The 20273-nt window shown below is 43.7% G+C and overlaps 1 protein-coding gene across 1 annotated transcript in view; it reads right to left on the bottom strand.

The window, feature by feature from the left end:
• The window catches only part of LOC115788476 (chitin synthase chs-1-like), a 46938-nt gene extending 26963 nt beyond the window's left edge, over nucleotides 1–19975 (bottom strand). Inside the window, 12 exon segments of the mRNA XM_030741512.1 lie at nucleotides 2654–2769; nucleotides 2883–3083; nucleotides 14758–14899; nucleotides 15009–15110; nucleotides 15220–15394; nucleotides 15490–15645; nucleotides 15989–16084; nucleotides 16324–16507; nucleotides 16699–17572; nucleotides 17671–17859; nucleotides 19671–19806; nucleotides 19950–19975. Coding sequence (XP_030597372.1) covers nucleotides 2654–2769; nucleotides 2883–3083; nucleotides 14758–14899; nucleotides 15009–15110; nucleotides 15220–15394; nucleotides 15490–15645; nucleotides 15989–16084; nucleotides 16324–16507; nucleotides 16699–17572; nucleotides 17671–17859; nucleotides 19671–19806; nucleotides 19950–19975 — 2397 coding nt within the window.
• Between the last annotated feature and the right edge of the window lie 298 nt (nucleotides 19976–20273).

The raw sequence follows: 20273 nt of genomic DNA, 5'->3' as shown, positions 1-20273 counted from the left end.
AGAAAACTTTCCTCATGAATTGGAAATCCAAAAATGATTTGTGTATTATACACTATAAGAATTTACTTTTAGACTACAATAGTTTGGAAACAATGTCTGCCACCTCTAAAAACCAGTTGGACAAATTTGAAGCTCTCTGGTCCCCGGTGATCAGCTCCATCATTTAGTGGGCATGATTGGCTGTGGTCTCTTCTCGCGGTGTGCCGGCTGGCGACTGGGGGTGGGCCGGGGATTCGGGTATCTGATGGCTCCTGGACTGGAGACGATAGCTGCCGTTTTGTGGTTTCTGTGTGCGGGCCCTAGTTGTTGGTGGTGGGGGCTTGGAAGGATGCTCTTATGGTCTTGGGGTGTGGAGCTGGGGTGCCTATGGTGGTGGGTGCTGGCCCCGGGCTGGGTGGCCGGCCTCATCTACAGGGATCGGGGTGCGGTGTCTGGGGCCCTGGTGCCCGGGGCCCTGGTGCCCGGGGTCGCCCGTTTCCCAGTTGGGCCCCTCCCTGCACTGGGGGGTCCGCGCTCCCTCGGGTGCGTAGCTGTGTGGGGTGGGTTGGCCCGCGTCAAGATGTCTGGCCGGCATTCTGGGATTCTAGGGTGCGTGTGTGTCCTCGGGGGGGGGGGGGGGTGGGGGGGGGGGGGTGCTCAGTTGGGGGGGCACCAGGTACCGCAGGGGACAGGTTAGCCCCAGACTCAGGACCACTGTTTATGTGTGTGGGTGTGATGTTTGTTGTAGTCTTTTTGTGTGTGTGTGTTGTGTTTGCAGTGTGGGTGGCAGGTGCTGGCCTTGAGCACAGTGGTGCCCTCAGGGTGTGGCCACTTCAGACCCCGGGCCTGCCTTCCCCGCCCTGCGGTTGAGTGTAGGGAACTGTGGTGTTTAATGAGCCAGCAGTTAGCTGGCTCTCTTCCTCCGAGGGTAGACTTCTACCTCCCGGTCATATGTATCCTGACCCTTCTCCTCCTCCATCTCAAACAACACATCACACACATGTAGGGTCTTTGAGGGGGGGGGACTTGTGCCACAGTGGGTGGGGCCACTCCATTGGCTCTGCTCGCTGTGTTGCATGCTGCCCCCCCCCCCCCCCCCCCCTTTTTTTTTCTCTTAGAAATCACATCATACAGCTCACAACACGTCATAATACACATAGGGCCTTGGGAGGTGGGTGTGTCATATGGTGGAAAGTGAGTGGAGCTGCTGAGGTGGCCCCACTTTTCTGTTCACTGTTGCCTGCTCCTCAATTTTACTTACATCTTAGACATCGAGGGCCTTGGGGGGTGGTGTGTATGGGCGCTGTCACTCAGTGCTCTTATTATATGTCCCTCCAATTTTAATAGCACTGAAGTTTTCACACAGTCATACACATTCTTCCCAGTACATACGCTCACATCACCCCAATCACGATGAGTGGGAGGAGGGAGGGGGCGGGTCTTCCCACACCCCGGTTTCATGCACCCTGCCTGGGATGGGGACTGGCCAGTTGTTTGGGGCTGGGTTGGCTGCTTCCCCGGGATGCCGCTGGTGCTGTGCTGGTACCAGCTCGCCCACATAAGGTCCGTTTGTGTGTGCATGAGTGTGAGACTGACGTGTGTGTATGTGTACAAGACCTGTGTGTGTGTGTGTGTGTGTGTGTGTGTGTGTGTGTGTGTGTGTGTGTGTGTGTGTGTGTACAGCTGGTCCTGGTTCTGCGTCTTGCTGAACCTTGGCCTCTGTGGGACACAGTTGCAGAGGGCGGGAGTTACCGCTCCCCCGCTGCCCCCAGCTGGTTGTCACTACCTCCCCTGGGATGTGGGTGCCTGTGGATCCTGGGGTGCATGGCTGGATGTCTTGGCATGGCTCTTGGCCCGCTTCCTTAGTGGTGGTGGCCTGGGGGTGGCTCAGGCCTCTTTGGCACGCGTGGGGGGGGGGGGAATTCTGCTGGGTGTCGAGCGGTTCTCAGGTGCCTGGGGCCTCGGGGTCATATTCTCAGCTCGTGCAGGGGGGGCAGCCTGCCGGGGGGGTGGGCTGCTCATTGCCTCTGGCTCTCTGGGCTCTTGCCCATTGACTGTGGCAGCTCTGTCTGGGTCTCCTTCCTTCCTCCTCTGGGGTCTGTGTGTGGATGCCATCGGGATGTGTAGCCTTGGAGGGCCTTGGAGGGCCGTGGATGGCCCGGGTCCCCCGGGTCTTTCCCTGCTTGTCTCTGGATTCCAGGAGGGCTGGTTGCGGCTTCTTGCCCTCATTGGTGAGTATGTTCACATTGCTACAAACTACAGCATGACTGTGTGCGTGTGTGTGCACATGTATCCACCACTCTTAATATATAATGTGTATGTATGTGTGTGTGTGTATGTATGTGTGTATATATATATATATATATATTCTCTGTCTATCTTTCTCTTCTTTCCCCTCTCTGCCTGTCAGACCTGGCCTGAATAAATAAAATAAAAATAAAAAAATACAAACATTAACAAAAATTGCCTTCAGAAAAAAAATAGAGCTCTTCTTGTAAATGCAAATATGTTTGGTACAACAGTGCATTCAGATCATCATTCTGATTGCAAAAATTGAAAGACATGACAGGCTTTATTAAAAAGAAAAAAAAATGCATTAGAGTAACAAATAATTTTTAATGGTTTTTGAATAACAACCCATCACTGACTGCAATATTATTGGGCAGGTTTTCACCTGGTTGTAGAGTTCTTTGAAGTCCATTGGTGCATTGGTGTAGGCATCAGATGCTGCATTGTACTCCACTCTCCATCCCTGCTTCAGTAGCAGAGTGCACAGCCAGCGGTCTTCACCTGTGGGTAAATGAAATACATTTATACTATTAGAGAAACATGGAAAAAGTGAGAGTGAACTGTAAACTGTTTGATTTCATAAATTAATATATGAGACAAACAACATCCATCACCTTGATCATACTGGATGTAGTGGTTTGCTTCTGTGGACTTGGTAGAATATGTCTTCATCACATTGTCATCCATTAGAGCCTCTGCTCTGAACAGACTGAAACAGCCAGGGCTGCACAGCACGCAGCCAATCACATGCTCAGCTGTCTTCTGCAGCCAGTGACTGACAGCATACTCAAACTTCTGGAACCAAACAGCAGGACCTTAAAAGGAAATGCAGAAGTATTGGTCACAAGTCTGCTGTGTGGCAGGCAGGAGATGGACCCACGATGGAGAGACAGAATGAACTTCAGCTTTTATTTGCTGATGCAAAACAAAGTATACAGATGGGGCCAGCAGCACAAACTGGGAAATTTTAGACTAACTAGACGAGCAGACAAAAGCACATTCAGTAAATAGGGAGCTATAGACAACAATGCAACAAGAAACTGACATGAACACAAACAAAATATACACACCAGGGAATGAGACATTTGGAAACAGCATGGCAGGAAATAGAGGAGATGGCTAACTGTATTTATGAAGCACTTTAAAATAGTAACCACCAACCAAAGTGTTGAACATGGGAACACTCCGGCACAAGAGAAAACATAATACACTGCTCAAAAAATAAAGGGAACACTTAAACAACACAATATAACTCCAAGTAAATCAAACTTCTGTGAAATCAAACTGTCCACTTAGGAAGCAACACTGATTGACAATCAATTTCACATGCTGTTGTGCAAATAGAACAGACAACAGGTGGAAATTATTGGCAATTAGCAAGACACACTCAATAAAGGAGTGGTTCTGCAGGTGGGGACCACAGACCTCTTCTCAGTACCTATGCTTTCTGGCTGATGTTTTGGTCACTTTTGAATGTTGGTGGTGCTTTCACACTCGTGGTAGCATGAGACGGACTCTACAACCCACACAAGTGGTTCAGGTAGTGGAGCTCATCCAGGTTTGCACATCAATGTGAGCTGTGGCAAGAAGGTTTGCTGTGTCTGTCAGCGTAGTGTCCAGAGGCTGGAGGCGCTACCAGGAGACAGGCCAGTACACCTGGAGACGTGGAGGAGGCCGTAGGAGGGCAACAACCCAGCAGCAGGACCGCTACCTCCACCTTTGTGCAAGGAGGAACAGGAGGAGCACTGCCAGAGCCCTGCAAAATGACCTCCAGCAGGCCACAAATGTGCATGTCTCTGCACAAACGGTTAGAAACCGACTCCATGAGGATGGTATGAGGGCCCGACATCCACAGATGGGTGTTGTGCTCACAGCCCAACACCGTGCAGGACGCTTGGCATTTGCCAAAGAACACCAGGATTGGCAAATTCGCCACTGTTACCCTCTGTGCTCTTTACAGATGACAGCAGGTTCACACTGAGCACATGTGACAGAGTCTGGAGATGCTGTGGAGAGCGATCTGCTGTCTGCAACATCCTTCAGCATGACCAGTTTGGCAGTGGGTCAGTAATGGTGTGGGGTGGCATTTCTTTGGAGGGCCACACAGCCCTCCATGTGCTCGCCAGAGGTAGCATGACTGCCATTAGGTACCGAGATGAGATCCTCAGACCCCTTGTGAGACCATATGCTGGTGCGGTTGGCCCTGGGTTCCTCCTAATGCAGGACAATGCTAGACCTCATGTGGCTGGAGTGTGTCAGCGGTTCCTGCAAGATGAAGGCATTGAAGCTATGGACTGGCCCGCCCGTTCCCCAGACCTGAATCCCATTGAGCACATCTGGGACATCATATCTTGCTCCATCCACCGTCACGTATCACCACAGACTGTCCAGGAGTTGGTGGATGCTTTAGTCCAGGTCTGGGAGGAGATCCCTCAGGAGACCATCTGCCACCTTATCAGGAGCATGCCCAGGCATTGTAGGGAGGTCATATAGGCATGTGGAGGCCACACACAATACTGAGCCTCATTTTGACTTGTTTAAGGACATTACATCAAAGTTGGATCAGCCTGTAGTGTGTTTTTCCACTTTAATTTTGTGTGTGACTCCAAATCCAGGCCTCCATTGGTTAATAAATTTGATTTCCATTGATGATTTTTGTGTGATTTTGTTGTCAGCACATTCAACTTTGTACAGAACAAAGTATTCAATGAGAATATTTCATTCATTCAGATCTAGGATGTGTTATTTGAGTGTTCCCTTTATTTTTTTGAGCAGTGTAGATAGAAAGAAAATTAAAACACAAAAGAAAAGCATAAATAAAATCAAAGTTAAATATGAGTAAATCAATAACATAAAATAAACAAGTAAAATCAACATCTTGGTCAAAAGCCAAGCCGAAGAAGTGAGCCTTAAGATTATATTTAAAAATGGCCAGTCAAGAGGCCTCTTTAATGTGTAATGCAGGAAATTCCACAATTTGCGAGCTGCCACAGCAAAAGCCCCTCAAGCCTCCATTGTGCCCTCAGCACATCCAGTAGCAGTTGGTCAGCTGATCTGAGTGACCGTGAAGGGGAGTGTAAGTGCAGTACCTCAGAGAGGTAATGTACTCTCTCTCTCTCTGTCTTTCATTTTGCTGTTAAAGGCAGTTTGGCAACATTTTGGAACAGCTGAAGACAAGACATGAGGACAGGATAATTCCAACTTATATAAAGAATTACAGTAATCCAACCTAGTTATAATAAAGGGATTAATGCTTTAAAGTGATCTTTCAACAAAATGGTTTTCTTATCTTCACCAGCTGAAAGAAGCTAGATTTCACCACTGCACTGATCTGACCCTCCAACTTAAAACTTTCATCTATCATAAAACACAAGAACCACAAGTGACACCAGGACCAAAAACAATCACCTTTGTCTTTTTTTCCATTGAAATTCAGGACGTTTAGTACCATCCAAACTTTTAGTTTATCGAGACAGTGAGATGCATTTTAGGGGTATATAAATCTGAGCATCATCTGCATAACAGTGGAACGTGATTTTGTGCTTTCTAAGAATGGAACCAAGGGGCAGCAGATACAGAGACAATGTTAGCAAAGGTCCAAGTATCGGGCCCTGTGGCACCCACCATGACAACGGAGCTGAACATGATCTGAAATCATTTAGGCTTACACAAAAAGTTCTCTGGGCCAAGTATGACCTAAGCCAATCCAGAGAAGTGCCTTGAATACCTACACAATTCTCTAAAAAAGATATTAAAATACTATAATCCACTTTGTCAAAGGCAGGTGTTAAATCTAAGAGAATTAAAATAAAATAGGCTCCTGCATCTGTAGCCAGAAGGATGTCAGGAAAAAGCCTCAGCAGTGCAGATTCTGTGCTACGAAGAGGCTTGAAGCCAGATTGAAAAACCTCAAGGACATCATTTTTATATAAAATGTCTTTTAATTGGCTGTAAATATCTTTCTCCATTTTTTAAATAATTCAATTCAATTTTATTTATATACCACCAAATCACAAAAGTCGCCTCAAGGCGCTTTGTATTGTGGGTAAAGACCCTACAATAATACAGAGAAAACCCAACAGTCAAAACGAGCCCCTATGAGCAGCACTTGGTGACAGTGGGAAGAAAAAACTCCCTTTAACAGGAAGAAACCTCCAGCAGAACCAGGCTCAGGGAGGGGGGGTCATCTGCTGAGAGGGGGGAGAGACAGGATGAAAGACATGCTGTGGAAGAGAGACAGAGATTAATAACAATTAATGATTAAATGCAGAGTGGAGTATAAACAAAGTAAATAAGGTGAATGAAAAGAAACAGTGCATTATCAGAACCCCCCAGCAGCCTAGGCCTATAGCAGCATAACTAAGGGAGGGTTCAGGGTCACCTGATCCAGCCCTATCTATAAGCTTTATCATAAAGGAAAGTTTTAAGCCTAATCTTAAAAATAGAGAGGGTGTCTGTCTCCTGAATCCAAGCTGGGAGCTGGTTCCACAGAAGAGGGGCCTGAAAGCTGAAGGCTCTGCCTCCCATTCTACTCTTAAGTATCCTAGGAACCACAAGTAAGCCAGCAGTCTGAGAGCGAAGTGCTCTGTTGGGGTGATATGGGACTATGAGGTCTTTGAGATAAGATGGGCCTGATTATTCAAGACCTTGTATGTGAGGAGAAAGATTTTAAATTCTATTCTAGATTTAACAGGGAGCCAATGAGGAGAAGCCAATATGGGAGAAATCTGCTCTCTCTTTCTAGTCCCTGTCAATACTCTAGCTGCAGCATTTTGGATCAGCTGAAGGCTTTTCAGGAAGCTTTTAGGACAGCCTGATAATAATGAATTACAATAGTCCAGCCTAAAAGTAATAAATGCATGAATTAGCTTTTCAGCATCACTCTGAGAAAGGATGTTTCTAATTTTAGAAATATTTCGCAAATGCAAAAAAGCGGTCCTACATATTTGTTTAATATGTGCATTGAAGGACATATCCTGGTCAAAAATGACTCCAAGATTTCTCACAGTGTTACTGGAGGCCAAAGTAATGCCATCCAGAGTAAGTATCTGGTTAGACACCATGTTTCTAAGATTTGTGGGGCCGAGTACAAGAACTTCAGTTTGATCTGAATTTAGAAGCAGGAAATTAGAGGTCATCCAGGCCTTAATGTCTTTAAGACATTCCTGCAGTTTAACTAATTGATGTGTGTTATCTGGCTTCATTGATAGATAAAGCTGAGTATCATCTGCATAACAATGAAAATTCATGCAGTGTTTTCTAAAAATATTGCCTTCGGCAAGTTTTGGAGAGTTTTTTGTTAACCTGAAGTCCTCCACTATCGCCATGTTCTGTGTGCATAAAGCCTTCGTACTGCGTCCGTTCAGATGCTTTGGCATCGCCCGGACCCCCAATGTATGTACCATGAGTCACGTGACCTTAATAGTTGAAGCGGGTCTGTCCGTATCCTCGTGATGCAGCCGGTGGATATGACGCCGCATTGAGCAGGTGTACCCGTTGCTGTGGTACGTTAGGGTATGGATTTACTGAGGTGGCTGAAATCCTGCAGACTGAAGGATGGAAGTTTGTTCATTCAGTCTGTTTACATGTTTTTTATCTTACACTGGAGGAAGTACTTTGGTGAAGTCTACTTCACTGTAGACTGGCTTTTTAAAGAATCAGTCAGCCTTTTGCTATTTTTGCTCTGAATCTTTTCTGTTACCATTTTAATAGCACAGCTCCGAGTCTTCTGTTATGGAGGAAAAAAAGCATTAATTTATTTGAGGAGCATTATTATTTAAATATGCCAGTGGATTACTTTTGAGCAATTTCTCATGTACATGAGAAACTGCTCAAAAGTAATCCCACGTATGGGGTGGCTGTAGCTCAGTAGGTAGAGCAGGTCACCTACTGATTGGAAGGTCAGTGGTTCAATTCCTGGCTACTGCAGGCTGCGTGCCAATGTATCCTTGGGCAAGATACTTAACCCCAAGTTGCTCTCCGACCGTTCCGTCGGAGTATGAATGTGAGTGAATGTTAGACGATTAAAGCACTTAGCTTAATTAATTAATCATGGAAGTGCTTGTATGAATGCGTGTGCATGGGGTAAATGTGAACGTGTTGTGTAAGCGCTTTGAGTGCTCATATCTGAGTAGAAAAGCGCTATATAAGAACTAGTCCATTTACCATCTACAGCTGAATGTTAATAAAAGTGTCTGTGTGACATTTGGGACATGTAGCTTTGACTCAGAAGTGCCTTTTTGTTTATACCTTTGGGAAGAAAAAATATCAAGATATATTTCCTATATCACCATTCAGGTAAAAAATATTGAGATATTATTTTGGTCCATATCACCCAGCCCCAGTAGTTCTAAATATATTTAGGGTGTTTTTCTTCACTTTTTGTCTCTCCAAAGATGTTATTCCTCTCTTCTGCAGCCTCAATTGCAACTACATGCAAATAACCAATTGTGCAAATTAGGTGATGACATCGTATAGCGAATTCTAGCGACTTTTAGGACAGCCAATAACTACTTTCCTTGCTGAGGAGTTGGCAACAGTGCATGTAAGACTGCAGCTGTGCTTCCTGGTCTCAACCCTGGGTAGTCAGGTTTTAGGAGGGTTAATAAATTTGGCCAGATTTCTAGAAATGAGAGCCGCTCCATGCAAAGTGGGATGGATGCCGTCTCTCCTAACAAGACCAGGTTTTCCCCAGAAACTTTGACAATTATCTATGAAGCCCACGTCGTTTTTTGGACACCACTCAGACAGCCAGCGATTCAAGGAGAACATGTGGCAGGAGGAAGGGAGGTGAAGGAGCACGGGGGCACCTAATCACCGCCGTGCCTCTGTTATTGATCATATGATATGCACAGCTGTTACGTACAGAAAATGCTGACTAGATAAATAATTTTGCTGCATCGTTTTGGCGCCCCCCTCTTGTGAGGCGCCCCTATGCATTGCATGTATTACACACCCACTTTTTGTGCCACTGTCTCCCGTCTGAGCTCAGATCCATTCTTTAAGTGCGCTCTCTTTCTCCCGCTCTTTATTATATTTTTTCTATATTTTCCCCACTTACTGGAGCTCATTCTTATCCTTCCTCCTCACTCTGGGCTGTTATGAGTGTTTGTTTGGGTGTGCGCCTGGTCAACATGGGCGGGAACGATAAACAGGAAACGGGGGCTTGGAAGGTACAAACTACCTACCGCTCGTCTTTTGCTTTATTACGGGGCGCTGAGAGATAATCAAGGAGTTTCACTTGGAAAGAAAATCAAGCACAAATAAGCAACTTAACATTCAAAAACAAGCCCAAAAAATGCAACCCATGACTCACGAGATTTGCAAGCAACTTTAGAAAAAACAAGCCCAAAGTCGCTTATAATAAGCGGACTTGGCAACACTGTCTGGAACAGGAACAATGAGAGCCAATACCAAGTGACAGGTGCTGCTTTACGATGTGCAGCGTGCTTAGAAATAGGCTTAAAGTTGGATAACACAGTGGGATCCAAGCCAGGTTTTTTGATCAGTGGTTGAATTGTTGCATGCTTAAAAGATTTAGGAACCACACCTGAGGACAGGTTGCTGCCAATAAGAGCAAGAACAGATGGACCTAAGACATAAATAACCTCTTTGAAGAATCAAGGTGGGATAATATCATTTGGAGACCCTGAGGGCTTCAGATGGCTGACAGTCTCATATAGAAAAGACAGACAGGCTCAAACTGGCAAAAAGGAGCAGAGCAGGGAACAGAGACTGAGGGGTCAAAGGTAGGGGGTGATATGTGAGCCCTAGCACTGTTCACTTTATCCACAAAGAAGTTTTTAAATTTCTCACATGCCTCATGGGAAGGCTCAATGCTGGCAGACTGAGAGGCATTCAAAACATTAACAATATGATCAAATAATATGTGAGGCTTGTGTCAGTTTAACAAAATTATATTTGACAGGTGCGCTCATTTGGCATCTTTCACAGTTGCCTGGTAACAACACCAGCCCTTTAATATTTGAACACCTGCAACTTGTGCTTTTTCCACTTTCATTCAGCTTGTTGGCATTCACGTCTGACAGCACGGGTTGTGTTGTTCAACGAGGGCTCAGAATTACTCTTAGGCTGCCTGGGTTTTAGTGGCGCCACTGCATCTACAGACTGGCAGGTGGAATGAAACCAGGAGGTGAACTCCTCTGTATCAGAAAACAGGAATACCACAGTTCTGATCAAAAACAGCGAAGAAGCCTGCAGCAGTAAACGGTGATAACACAACAGCGCTGCACAGGAGCACAAGGTTTAACAAAGTTACAGGGCAAAGTATTATTAAATAACAGCCTTATGATCTGAAAGCACCGTTTCACAGATCATCAAGTTAGAAATAGACAAACCATATGATAGAACAAGGTCAAGTGTGTGCCCATGTTTTTGTGTGGGCCCAGGCACCCACAAAGTTAAGTGTCAATTAAGCTGCAAAAAGTCCTTAACATCGGTTTGTCAGGACAGCACACACGCATGTTAAAATCTTGATTTTATAATTTTCAGGCATGTCAGCTAACAGTTCAGAAAAGTCTATTGGAAAGTAAAATTAAACCCAAAAGAAGCAAAATCAAGCCCAAAGCACAAGGCAAAACAGTTCAGTAGGCTGGCCGTGGGGCCCACAACCATGGCAAAACAGTTCTGGAGGCCAGCAACAAAGTCAGATCAGTTCAGGTGAGCAGCAGCCATGGCAAAGCTGTTCAAGAGGCCAGCGTAAGGGCCGGTGGCTGTGGCGAAGCAGTTTTGGAGACCGGCCACATGTCGGCAAGTGTGTACGAGGCAAGTCAGGCAGTCAGCTGTGAGACCAGTGACCAGAACCTCTGAAGCAGGTGACTGGCGAGACACCTCAGTTGGCCCTACTAGTGGCCCATGATGTGGAGACTCTGGTGGCTTAGCAGGTGGCTGATGGAGAAGGTGACAGGACACCTTCTTGTATGTTGTATAAGCACTTTGAGTGCTCAGAGTAGAAAAGCACTATATAAAAACTAGTCCATTTACCATTTACCTTGGCAGCTTGGCAGATGGCTGACAGAGAAAGCAATGTTAACAAAGACCCTTGGGTGACTTGGCAGGAGTCATGAGCTAGCGCCCCGGTGAGGCTGAAGCTGGAGGCTCGGACTGAACAGGACCTTTTGGATGCTCAGACTAGCGAGACTCTCGGATGCTGGCTCACAATGCTCAGGTGAGGGCCACTCTTATGCATGCACCGTGGCAGACTGGGGTCACAATGACTGCTCTGGTGGTGCAGGTGAGGATAACAGTGGCAGTGGAGATATTTTCTGGTGCAGATAACTATGGTGCAGAAGATGGTTCGGATGACGATAATGCAGAAGACTCAGATGGCTGACTACATGTAGGTGACAAGACAGGTCACTCTGACGACATTTTCACTGCCGAGGGGCCGGTGCTCGTGCCACTGCTGGCGTCGGTTTCAATGAACCGGGGAAATGCTTAAGAACAAGCCTGCATTTTGACCATGTTTCTGTGAACTGCTCCTTTACGTATGACTGTGGGCGGGTCTTCATGTGGGCAGGTCCTCGTCTGGACATGGAAGCCAAAGGACACAAACGTGGGAGAACACACTCCCCTTTCTTGTGCTGCAAACACTTTTCATGGTCCAAACTAAACTACTGCAGCATCTGTGTGCAGCACAGAGGTAAACACAGACAGCGATTAGAGCAAGACAACAAGTACACACTTTGCGTCCTTTTATCTGTGATGTGAACTGATTCAGAGCAGCAAGTTCAGCCTTAGAGCCCAACCTAATTCACAGCCATGTAAAATTGCTTCGCTTTTCTCATGTAATACACATGTAATACGGTAGAAAACTTTATGCTGAGATGGCAGAGTCACACCCTTATGCTGCTTTCATCATGGTTGGTTCAAGACCAGCTAGCTTGCAGGGCCTGAGTTGAACCCTTTTTTAGGCTGAGCACCGAGTGCGTTTGCATTGGAAAAAAAACACTGAGTGGTTCAAATACTGGCATTGGCACTCGAACCCCATCGGTGGAAAAGTGACCTCTGAGGCAAGTAATACTGAAGGTGCTGCAGATAAAAAAGGCTGATGAGGCTGTGCACACTCCTCTGATGACTGGATTTGCTTTGCTCAGAATGATTCACTATCACTGGCTTGGTGGCGCTGTCACTTGGTGTTGGCTCTCACTGCAGTATTGTATCACTTCCTGTTCCTGTTTCGGAGCACAGTCGTGTTTTGCTATTAGCTGTTTAATCTGTATAGCTGGATCTATCTGGATAACATATTTTAGTGTAATCTTCACCTACTTTATCTAGCACACTCTTTGCTGAATCACCTGTATTCACATTATTCACTTTATTTGTTTTTAGAAATTTGCTAGCTTAGCTCAGCTAGTAGCTTAGCTCTTAGCCGACTCACTACCAGCATGGCTTCTTCTCCTGTCCCTCCTGCACTTTCCTGCTCTGGGTGTCACATGTTTAGTTACTCCTCGGCCTCCTTTAGCAGTAACGGTACTTGTAATAAATGTAGTCTGTTTGTAGCTCTGGAGGCCAGGCTCTCTGAATTGGAGACTCAGCTCTGCACCCTGGAAAATCTTGTATCTAGCCAGGCCCCTGTAGTTGGTGCGGACCATGGTAGCTTAGCCGCCGTTAGCTCCCCCCCCTGAAGATCCCGAGCAGCAGGGAAAACGGGCCGGCTGGGTGACGGTGAGGAGGAAGCGTAGTCCTAAGCAGAAGCCCTGGGTACACCACCAACCTGTTCACGTCTCTAACCGTTTTTCTCCACTCGGTGACACACCCGCCGAGGAACAAACTCTGGTTATTGGCGACTCTGTTTTGAGAAACGTGAAGCTAGAGACACCGGCGACCATAGTCAAATGTCTTCCAGGGGCCAGAGCAGGCGACATTTATGGAAATTTGAAACTGCTGGCTAAGGCTAATCGTAGATTTGGTAAGATTGTTATTCACGTTGGTAGCAATGACACCCGGTTACGCCAATCGGAGGTCACTGAAATTAATATTGACTCGGTGTGTAACTTTGCAAAAACAATGTCGGACTCTGTAGTTTTCTCTGGGCCCCTCCCCAATCAGACCAGGAGTGACATGTTTAGCCGCATGTTCTCCTTGAATCGCTGGCTGTCTGAGTGGTGTCCAAAAAACGACGTGGGCTTCATAGATAATTGGCAAAGTTTCTGGGGAAAACCTGGTCTTGTTAGGAGAGACGGCATCCATCCCACTTTGGATGGAGCAGCTCTCATTTCTAGAAATCTGGCCAAATTTATTAACCCTCCTAAAACCTGACTACCCAGGGTTGAGACCAGGAAGCAGAGCTGCAGTCTTACACGCCTCTCTGCAGCTTCTCTCCTCCTGCCATCCCCCCAAAACCCCATCCCCATAGAGTCGGTGCCTGCTCCCAGACCACCAAAAAACCAAAGCTAAAATCAGCAAAAAGCTATTTAAGCATAAAAATTCAAAAACAATAAATAATACAGTTTCATCAACTGCACCAAAGAAGAAAACAATTAAATGTGGATTGTTAAACATTAGGTCTCTCTCTTCCAAGTCCCTATTAGTAAATGATTTAATAATTGATCAACATATTGATTTATTCTGCCTTACAGAAACTTGGTTACAGGATGAATATGTTAGTTTAAATGAATCAACACCCCCGAGTCACAGTAACTGTCAGAATGCTCGAAGCACAGGTCGAGGAGGAGGAGTAGCAGCAATCTTCAATTTCAGCTTACTAATTAATCAAAGACCCAGACAAAGTTTTCATTCTTTTGAAAGCCTGACTCTTAGTCTTGTCCATCCTAATTGGGAAACTCAAAAACCTGTTTTATTTGTTACTGTCTATCATCCACCTGGTCCTTACTCAGAGTTTCTCTCTGATTTCTCAGACTTTTTATCTGATTTAGTGCTCAGGTACTGAATTGCTGGATTCCCATCCCTGCATGTTCTTTTTCAACTAACATTTCACATAGCAGTAGTGACTTAAAAAAGAAAAGAAAAGAAAAAAAATGAGGGGTTGCTGATTGTGCCATTTTCCCATAATGCTGGGTCTCACCAAAAAGTGGTGCCTTGAGTCCTCTTTTTGTTGTGTTCATCAAGGCTGCATGGTTTACGCAGACAGTGCTTAATGCTCAGTATTAAGCACTGCAGAATAAAGCATCATGCAAGTCACTGTTCTAAGTCCAGTAATTTCAATGCTAAGAAGCTATCCTGGAACTCATGCATGCATGAGACTTTGCAGCCGTACATTTATTTCCATCTCTTTGTTCATTTAAATGCTACAAGATGTCCTTCACCTGAGTGCTTTGTTGAACCCTAAACAAGTGATTCTAGATTAATTTTATAAATGAATAAGTCACTTTCATTATCAATAAGTACCATAAGACTGATGGTGGCCATTCAGAAATTAAAATTTCTTCCAGCCCGATTCTTTATAGTATCTCTACAATGCCCTACTTTTTCATTAGTTTTTCTTTTATTTTGTTACTGTGTGCAAACCTGATCCAGTGGGGTGAATCCTGCCACATGCTGCCCCAACACGAGGGTACATTCTCAGACGGTCGATGAGCAACATCACAGCAGATGGCTGGAAGTCTGTGTCCCCATCCAAAGCCAGGATGTAGGTGTTGTGCTTCTCTTTCTGAAGAACAAAATACAATTTGCTTTGTTTCACACTGATGCTGTGGTCAACTGTTACGTACCATGAGAAATGTGTGCATCCATGTTTGAACAAACCTCTTCCATCTTACCTTGGCCTGTTTCATTAGCTCCTTCTCATCCTCTCCCCTCTGCAACCGAGTGTAATATTTGGACATAAGTTTCCAGCCCAGAAGATAATAAAGATACATGATCTGCAAAAAAATAATGAATAACAATCAGTGGACCAAAAATTTTTCACAACTCAAGAGTTCAGATGATCAACCTTACATGTCTGGAGGCTGCAGTTTGTTTTTTCCCTACCTGAGACCATCTCTTTTTGTGGCGGATGCGTTCTTTGTCCTTGAAGTGAACCACAATGTTGTTCCCATGAGGCATGGTGATGACAAGACGACCTCCATATGGCGTCTCTATGATATTCTGATTGGGGACTTGCTGCTGCTTTCTGAAGAACTTTTCATCAATGTTCTTGAATATACTGATGACAGAGAGAGACAGCTCTTTGTTAATATTTGTAATGTCAGGTCAGTGCTGGACTTGAATGCACCAACAGCAGACAGTAGGTAAACATACACATAAACTTCTTTAATGGTTGTCACAAGGTTCTCAGCATATTCATTCAGGTGGCGACTCCCCTCAACATCTATGAAGGCGTCATCAAAGTAGATATGAGCTTCAAAGGTGAAATCGTTGATCTTTGGGTTTTCCTTTGGTCTGTACTTGTCCAGTCTGCAGGGATCAAGCATAAGGAGGAAGTATGAGGAAAACCACAGCAAGAAAGTAAATCTGGGAGTTGTTAAGATCACACTAACATCAACTGGCTCGGCCAAAGTCCTTTGCAAACTATTCTTGAGTGTAACATACATATTAGTCACTACAGCTGGCTTTGCTTTGGCTGAATTTCAAATCTCACCCTTTGTTGATAATATTTTAAAGTGGTTTAAGGAATAACTAAATTTATGTTTAAGTTTCCGTGTGAGGAAAGTCCAAAAGATAGTAGAAACTCATGAGAGACTGAAGTTAGAGGAATAGAAAGATTAAATAATTCTTTGGCAGAATCATTGGGACTCACCTGAATATTGATATTATAATGTTCATCATCTCATCGTAGGTCTCATGCCACATGGTCGCACATAGATACACCATCACCGGTTCAAAATCCCTAAGTCTTGGCATAAAAATATTTGCAAATTTGAAAGTGAGACAGCATCATTCTAAAAAAAAAAACAAAATCTAGTCACAACCTAGAGAAATTCCATGTCTGTTTGGACATAGGGTTTCTCTAGGTAGCCTGCAAGATGCCTGCAAGAGGGTTAGGCTGCAAGATACGCCACATAGATGATATATCTATGTGGCGTATCTTAATGAACCAAAGGAACAAATTAAAGAACAGTGGCACAAACTTACTTTTTCATCTTTTCTTTGGTCTGGATATCAAACCGGATGTTGAGGAGCAGGGACTGCTCGATAAAGGCTCCCTCATACAGCCTCCTGATGAACAGATCTTGAGTCCTTTGGATGCGGTACACATTGAGCTTCCAGAGATGTAGGGTTACCAGAACAAGACCAATCCACCAGGACATTGCTGAACCTGAAGGAGGATAAAGAAAATCATGTTCATCATGAGGACACTACCTTTGTCTCCACCATATTACAAGAAAGTTTAACAGCTTTGACTAACTAGGAGTTGGACCTGCATGCACACAAACACTAAACATGCAGGTCCAGTGATTTTACTGTAAATAACAAATTACTATAATTTTAATAGTTCTTCTTCATTACCTGTGAGTATACCAATATCAGCTGTCTTGGACATGTCCAGGAAGCACAGAGTGTGTGTAACATCCAGCACCAGTTGTGGAAACACATTGCCATTCAGGCTTTGCTTTCTTCCATCCACAGCGACCTCACAGTAGTCTGTGAAGTTGATGTTTGCAGTCCCATTCAGACTTGTTCTGTAGTCCTGATAGTAAACAATGACTGGAATGATGAACAGAGCCATGACAGCCAGAGAGGCCAGGTACAGAGGTAGGAGGAAGCATTGTCGCAGGGCGTGCATCTTGCAGGCTGCCAAGCCAAACCAGTGGCAGAGTGCTGAGGAGATCAGCTGGACTCCAATGATGACGGCTATAATCCTTGTCTCTGTGTTTGATGTCAGGAAGTCCCAGTCCATTTTGGCTAGAGGGACATAGGCCACAATTATGCAGGTGGTCACCACGATCCTGAGGAGGCTGGAGAGGATGTGCAGCATGTTCTGGCATTTGGTTATGTTTTTGCACAGGTTCTTGAGAAAGATGGAGCTGCTGTTCTGTGAGATTATTCTGAAGTAGTTTTCCCACCAGTTGAAAGATACTAAAATGGACCCTCCAACAGCCAGCCCCACCCAGATGGCCATTTTCATATCAGAAGGATTCTTCATGATGTATAAGAGAAGAAACAGGATGTAACCAATCAAAATGAGGATGAAACCAAAGGTGGAAGGCAGCAGGAAGCAATTCCTTTGTTTGGCAGTACACTGGGCAACCAGCTGTAGGAGGGCAGAGAGGATAGCTACTCCATTCAGTATTGTCACATTGGTCACAATGTCCAAGTGTGGCATTGCTGCAATGGTGAGAATTGCTGCACCTGCAGATGCCAGAAACTCAAAGAACAGAACCTAAAGAAGAAGCAGAAGATGATTAACTTTGAAATCATGATGAGAAAAAAGGTTAAAATGTGCAAACTTTTGGTTTTTATCAGTCAGTGTTGGCTTACGAGGGCTACAGTTGTTTTTCTGGGAGGCTTTGATGTCTTATAACATGCTTTCCAGATGCTTTTGAGGAATAGAAAGACACTGGACATGATGAGAGAGCAGGCGATACACAGCAATGCAACAGGTTTGTGCTCAGCAGAGAGAGTCTTTGTGCCTTCATTGGACAACGTGATTAGGAGGAGAAAAGAAGTCTGTAAGAGAGGAGAAGAAATCGTCCCCTTAGAATTATAAGGTTCTATCTGGCATATTTGACAAAATTGAGTTATTGTCATATTCTTATTCTCTGACCACTTATCAACAATATGTAAGAGATTTTTTTCAATTATATATAATTTTGGCCATTTTATTCACAAAACAAAAAGGTTCTATCTGCAAAATCAAGCTTTAATTTGGAATTATAAGGTCCTATCTATGAACCAATAAGCACTTGAAATGTTCACAAGAGAGCCAATCAGATTGCTTCTTTTTTGTAATACTGGTGCCTGGCACAATGTCAAGATGCAAGAGGAGATGTTTCATTGGAAGTTGGGGTTGTTTACAAGACGTCTCATTTCAAAAATGAGATGACAGCAGACAGAAGTAATGGCAGGCATGTTCTGAGCCTTTGATAACTTTAGATGTCTCTGAGCTGTTTTTTTTTTTTTTTTGCACTGTTAGCTATCAAGCTAGTGAGCTAACGCTAGTTTTGTATTGTGTGTCTGTGGTCAGTGCTAACATAAAGAAACAATGTTGTTGCCAATATTGAGAATAGTCAAAGGTCTTAATATAAGTTACCTCACGTAAAATATTATTGATTGAAGAATGACTTCAGATTTTCTATGACTTAGCAGTGTTACCATGTGAGTGAGCTCTGTATATTTATTTTTATGTATATATATTTTTTTTCATCAAACTCCAGAAGAGCAAGTAAAAAAAAAAAAAAACACCAGAAAAGCGACAGCAAAGAAATTGTTACATTTTTCATGAATAAATAGAACTGAAACAAAAATTCATCATCAGTGACATTTTTATAGCAGAATGATTTTGATTAAAGATCCAAGTTTAAAAGTCTACCTTTTAAATGGGATGAGGTTTTTTTATTTTTTATTTTTTTACTCAGTGGACATAGACTCAGAGTTTAAATGTTTATTAGATTTTAAAGAATGGGAAGAATTACTTTTTCAAGTAGACTGGAGCTTGTAAAATTTAAAACGATCTGGGCTAAATGGGGAAAAACCATTGTGGCAAAATATCCAGAATTTGTTTGAATCAGTACAAATTTTATTGAAATTTGAGTTTATTTATATGTCAAAGTATTCCCCTGTTAAATTTTTATCAAATGTTTATTTTGTTTCACACACACACACACACACACACACACACACACACACACACACACACACACACACACACACCCCGCTTGCGACCCTGAACAGAATAAGCAGAAGAGAATGGATGGAGATGTTGTAGCATTCAAACATTCAAAGATGAAAGTTTGTTAAGCAAATTTAAACTAAATAATCTAGCTAAATAAGCTCCTAATGTAAAAGACAAAAAAGTGTACAAGAATCCTATTTCCATCAACTCAGTCTTACAATGGTCCTACAATCAGTGTTGAGCAGCAGCTGCAGTCATATATACAGTAATCCCTCACTTATCGCGGGTGTTACGTTCCAGGACCACCCGTGATAAGTGAAAATCCGTGAAGTAGGGATGCTATATTTATTTTAATACTTATACATTATTTTAGTAGTTATACACTATTTTAAGTTTTTATAAACCCTCCCTGCACACTTATACACCAAATATATACATTACTGTACAACACGTACTACGCATGTGAAGAACGAGTACCGCAAAAACCCGCGAAACAGCGAAAATACCGCAATAAATATTTTACACTAATATTGATTGAAAACCCGCGTAACAGCGAGTCCACGAAACAGCGAATGGCGAAGTAGTGAGGGATTACTGTACACAATAAATATCACATATTTTAACAAATGTATTAAAAAGAACAAACCTTGCTGCATAGCGCCAATCCAAACACAATAATAGCTACAGCAATCGAAGTGATGATCTTTAGCATTTTGATCATTTTCCATGGTGTCTGTTCATCTTCAATGATTGGGACCTCTTGACAGGTGTCCCATGGCCTCCTGAATGAAGAGACAAAATGTCAGAGTCTGAGGTAGAAAGGCATGTAAACAGTGTAGATAAGAACAAAGTGTCGTCTTATTAGGTTTTGTAATAGCTGGAAGTTACAATATTAAAATGCCATTCTTTTACAGATGATACTTACTTTGGTGAATCTCTTTGCTCCTCCATGGTGAAAATAGTAAATGAATGCTGTCTGTTTGGATCCACTATATAGAGGTGCAGGTATGACTCATGGAGCCACTCCCTCATGTAAGAGAAAATCTGCACCAGGTGAAGAAATATGAGCAAACCAGGCACAAAATTCAAATGTAATTAAATTAAGATATAAATTTAGATCTAGATGTGTAATTTGCATAACATATAATAGGTTATTGACTAACAAAAAGGATTCAAGTGACAGAAGTACAGCCTTCCTTTGGAGAAGCTGAATATACAGATACTACTTTGGCTATCTGGAATATGCAGG

Source organism: Archocentrus centrarchus, chromosome 11 (genome assembly GCF_007364275.1).
Source record: "Archocentrus centrarchus isolate MPI-CPG fArcCen1 chromosome 11, fArcCen1, whole genome shotgun sequence".
NCBI classification, from domain to species: domain Eukaryota; kingdom Metazoa; phylum Chordata; class Actinopteri; order Cichliformes; family Cichlidae; genus Archocentrus; species Archocentrus centrarchus.
The sequence above is the reverse complement of the archived record's forward strand: the minus strand, read 5'-3'. Positions and strand labels throughout refer to the sequence as shown.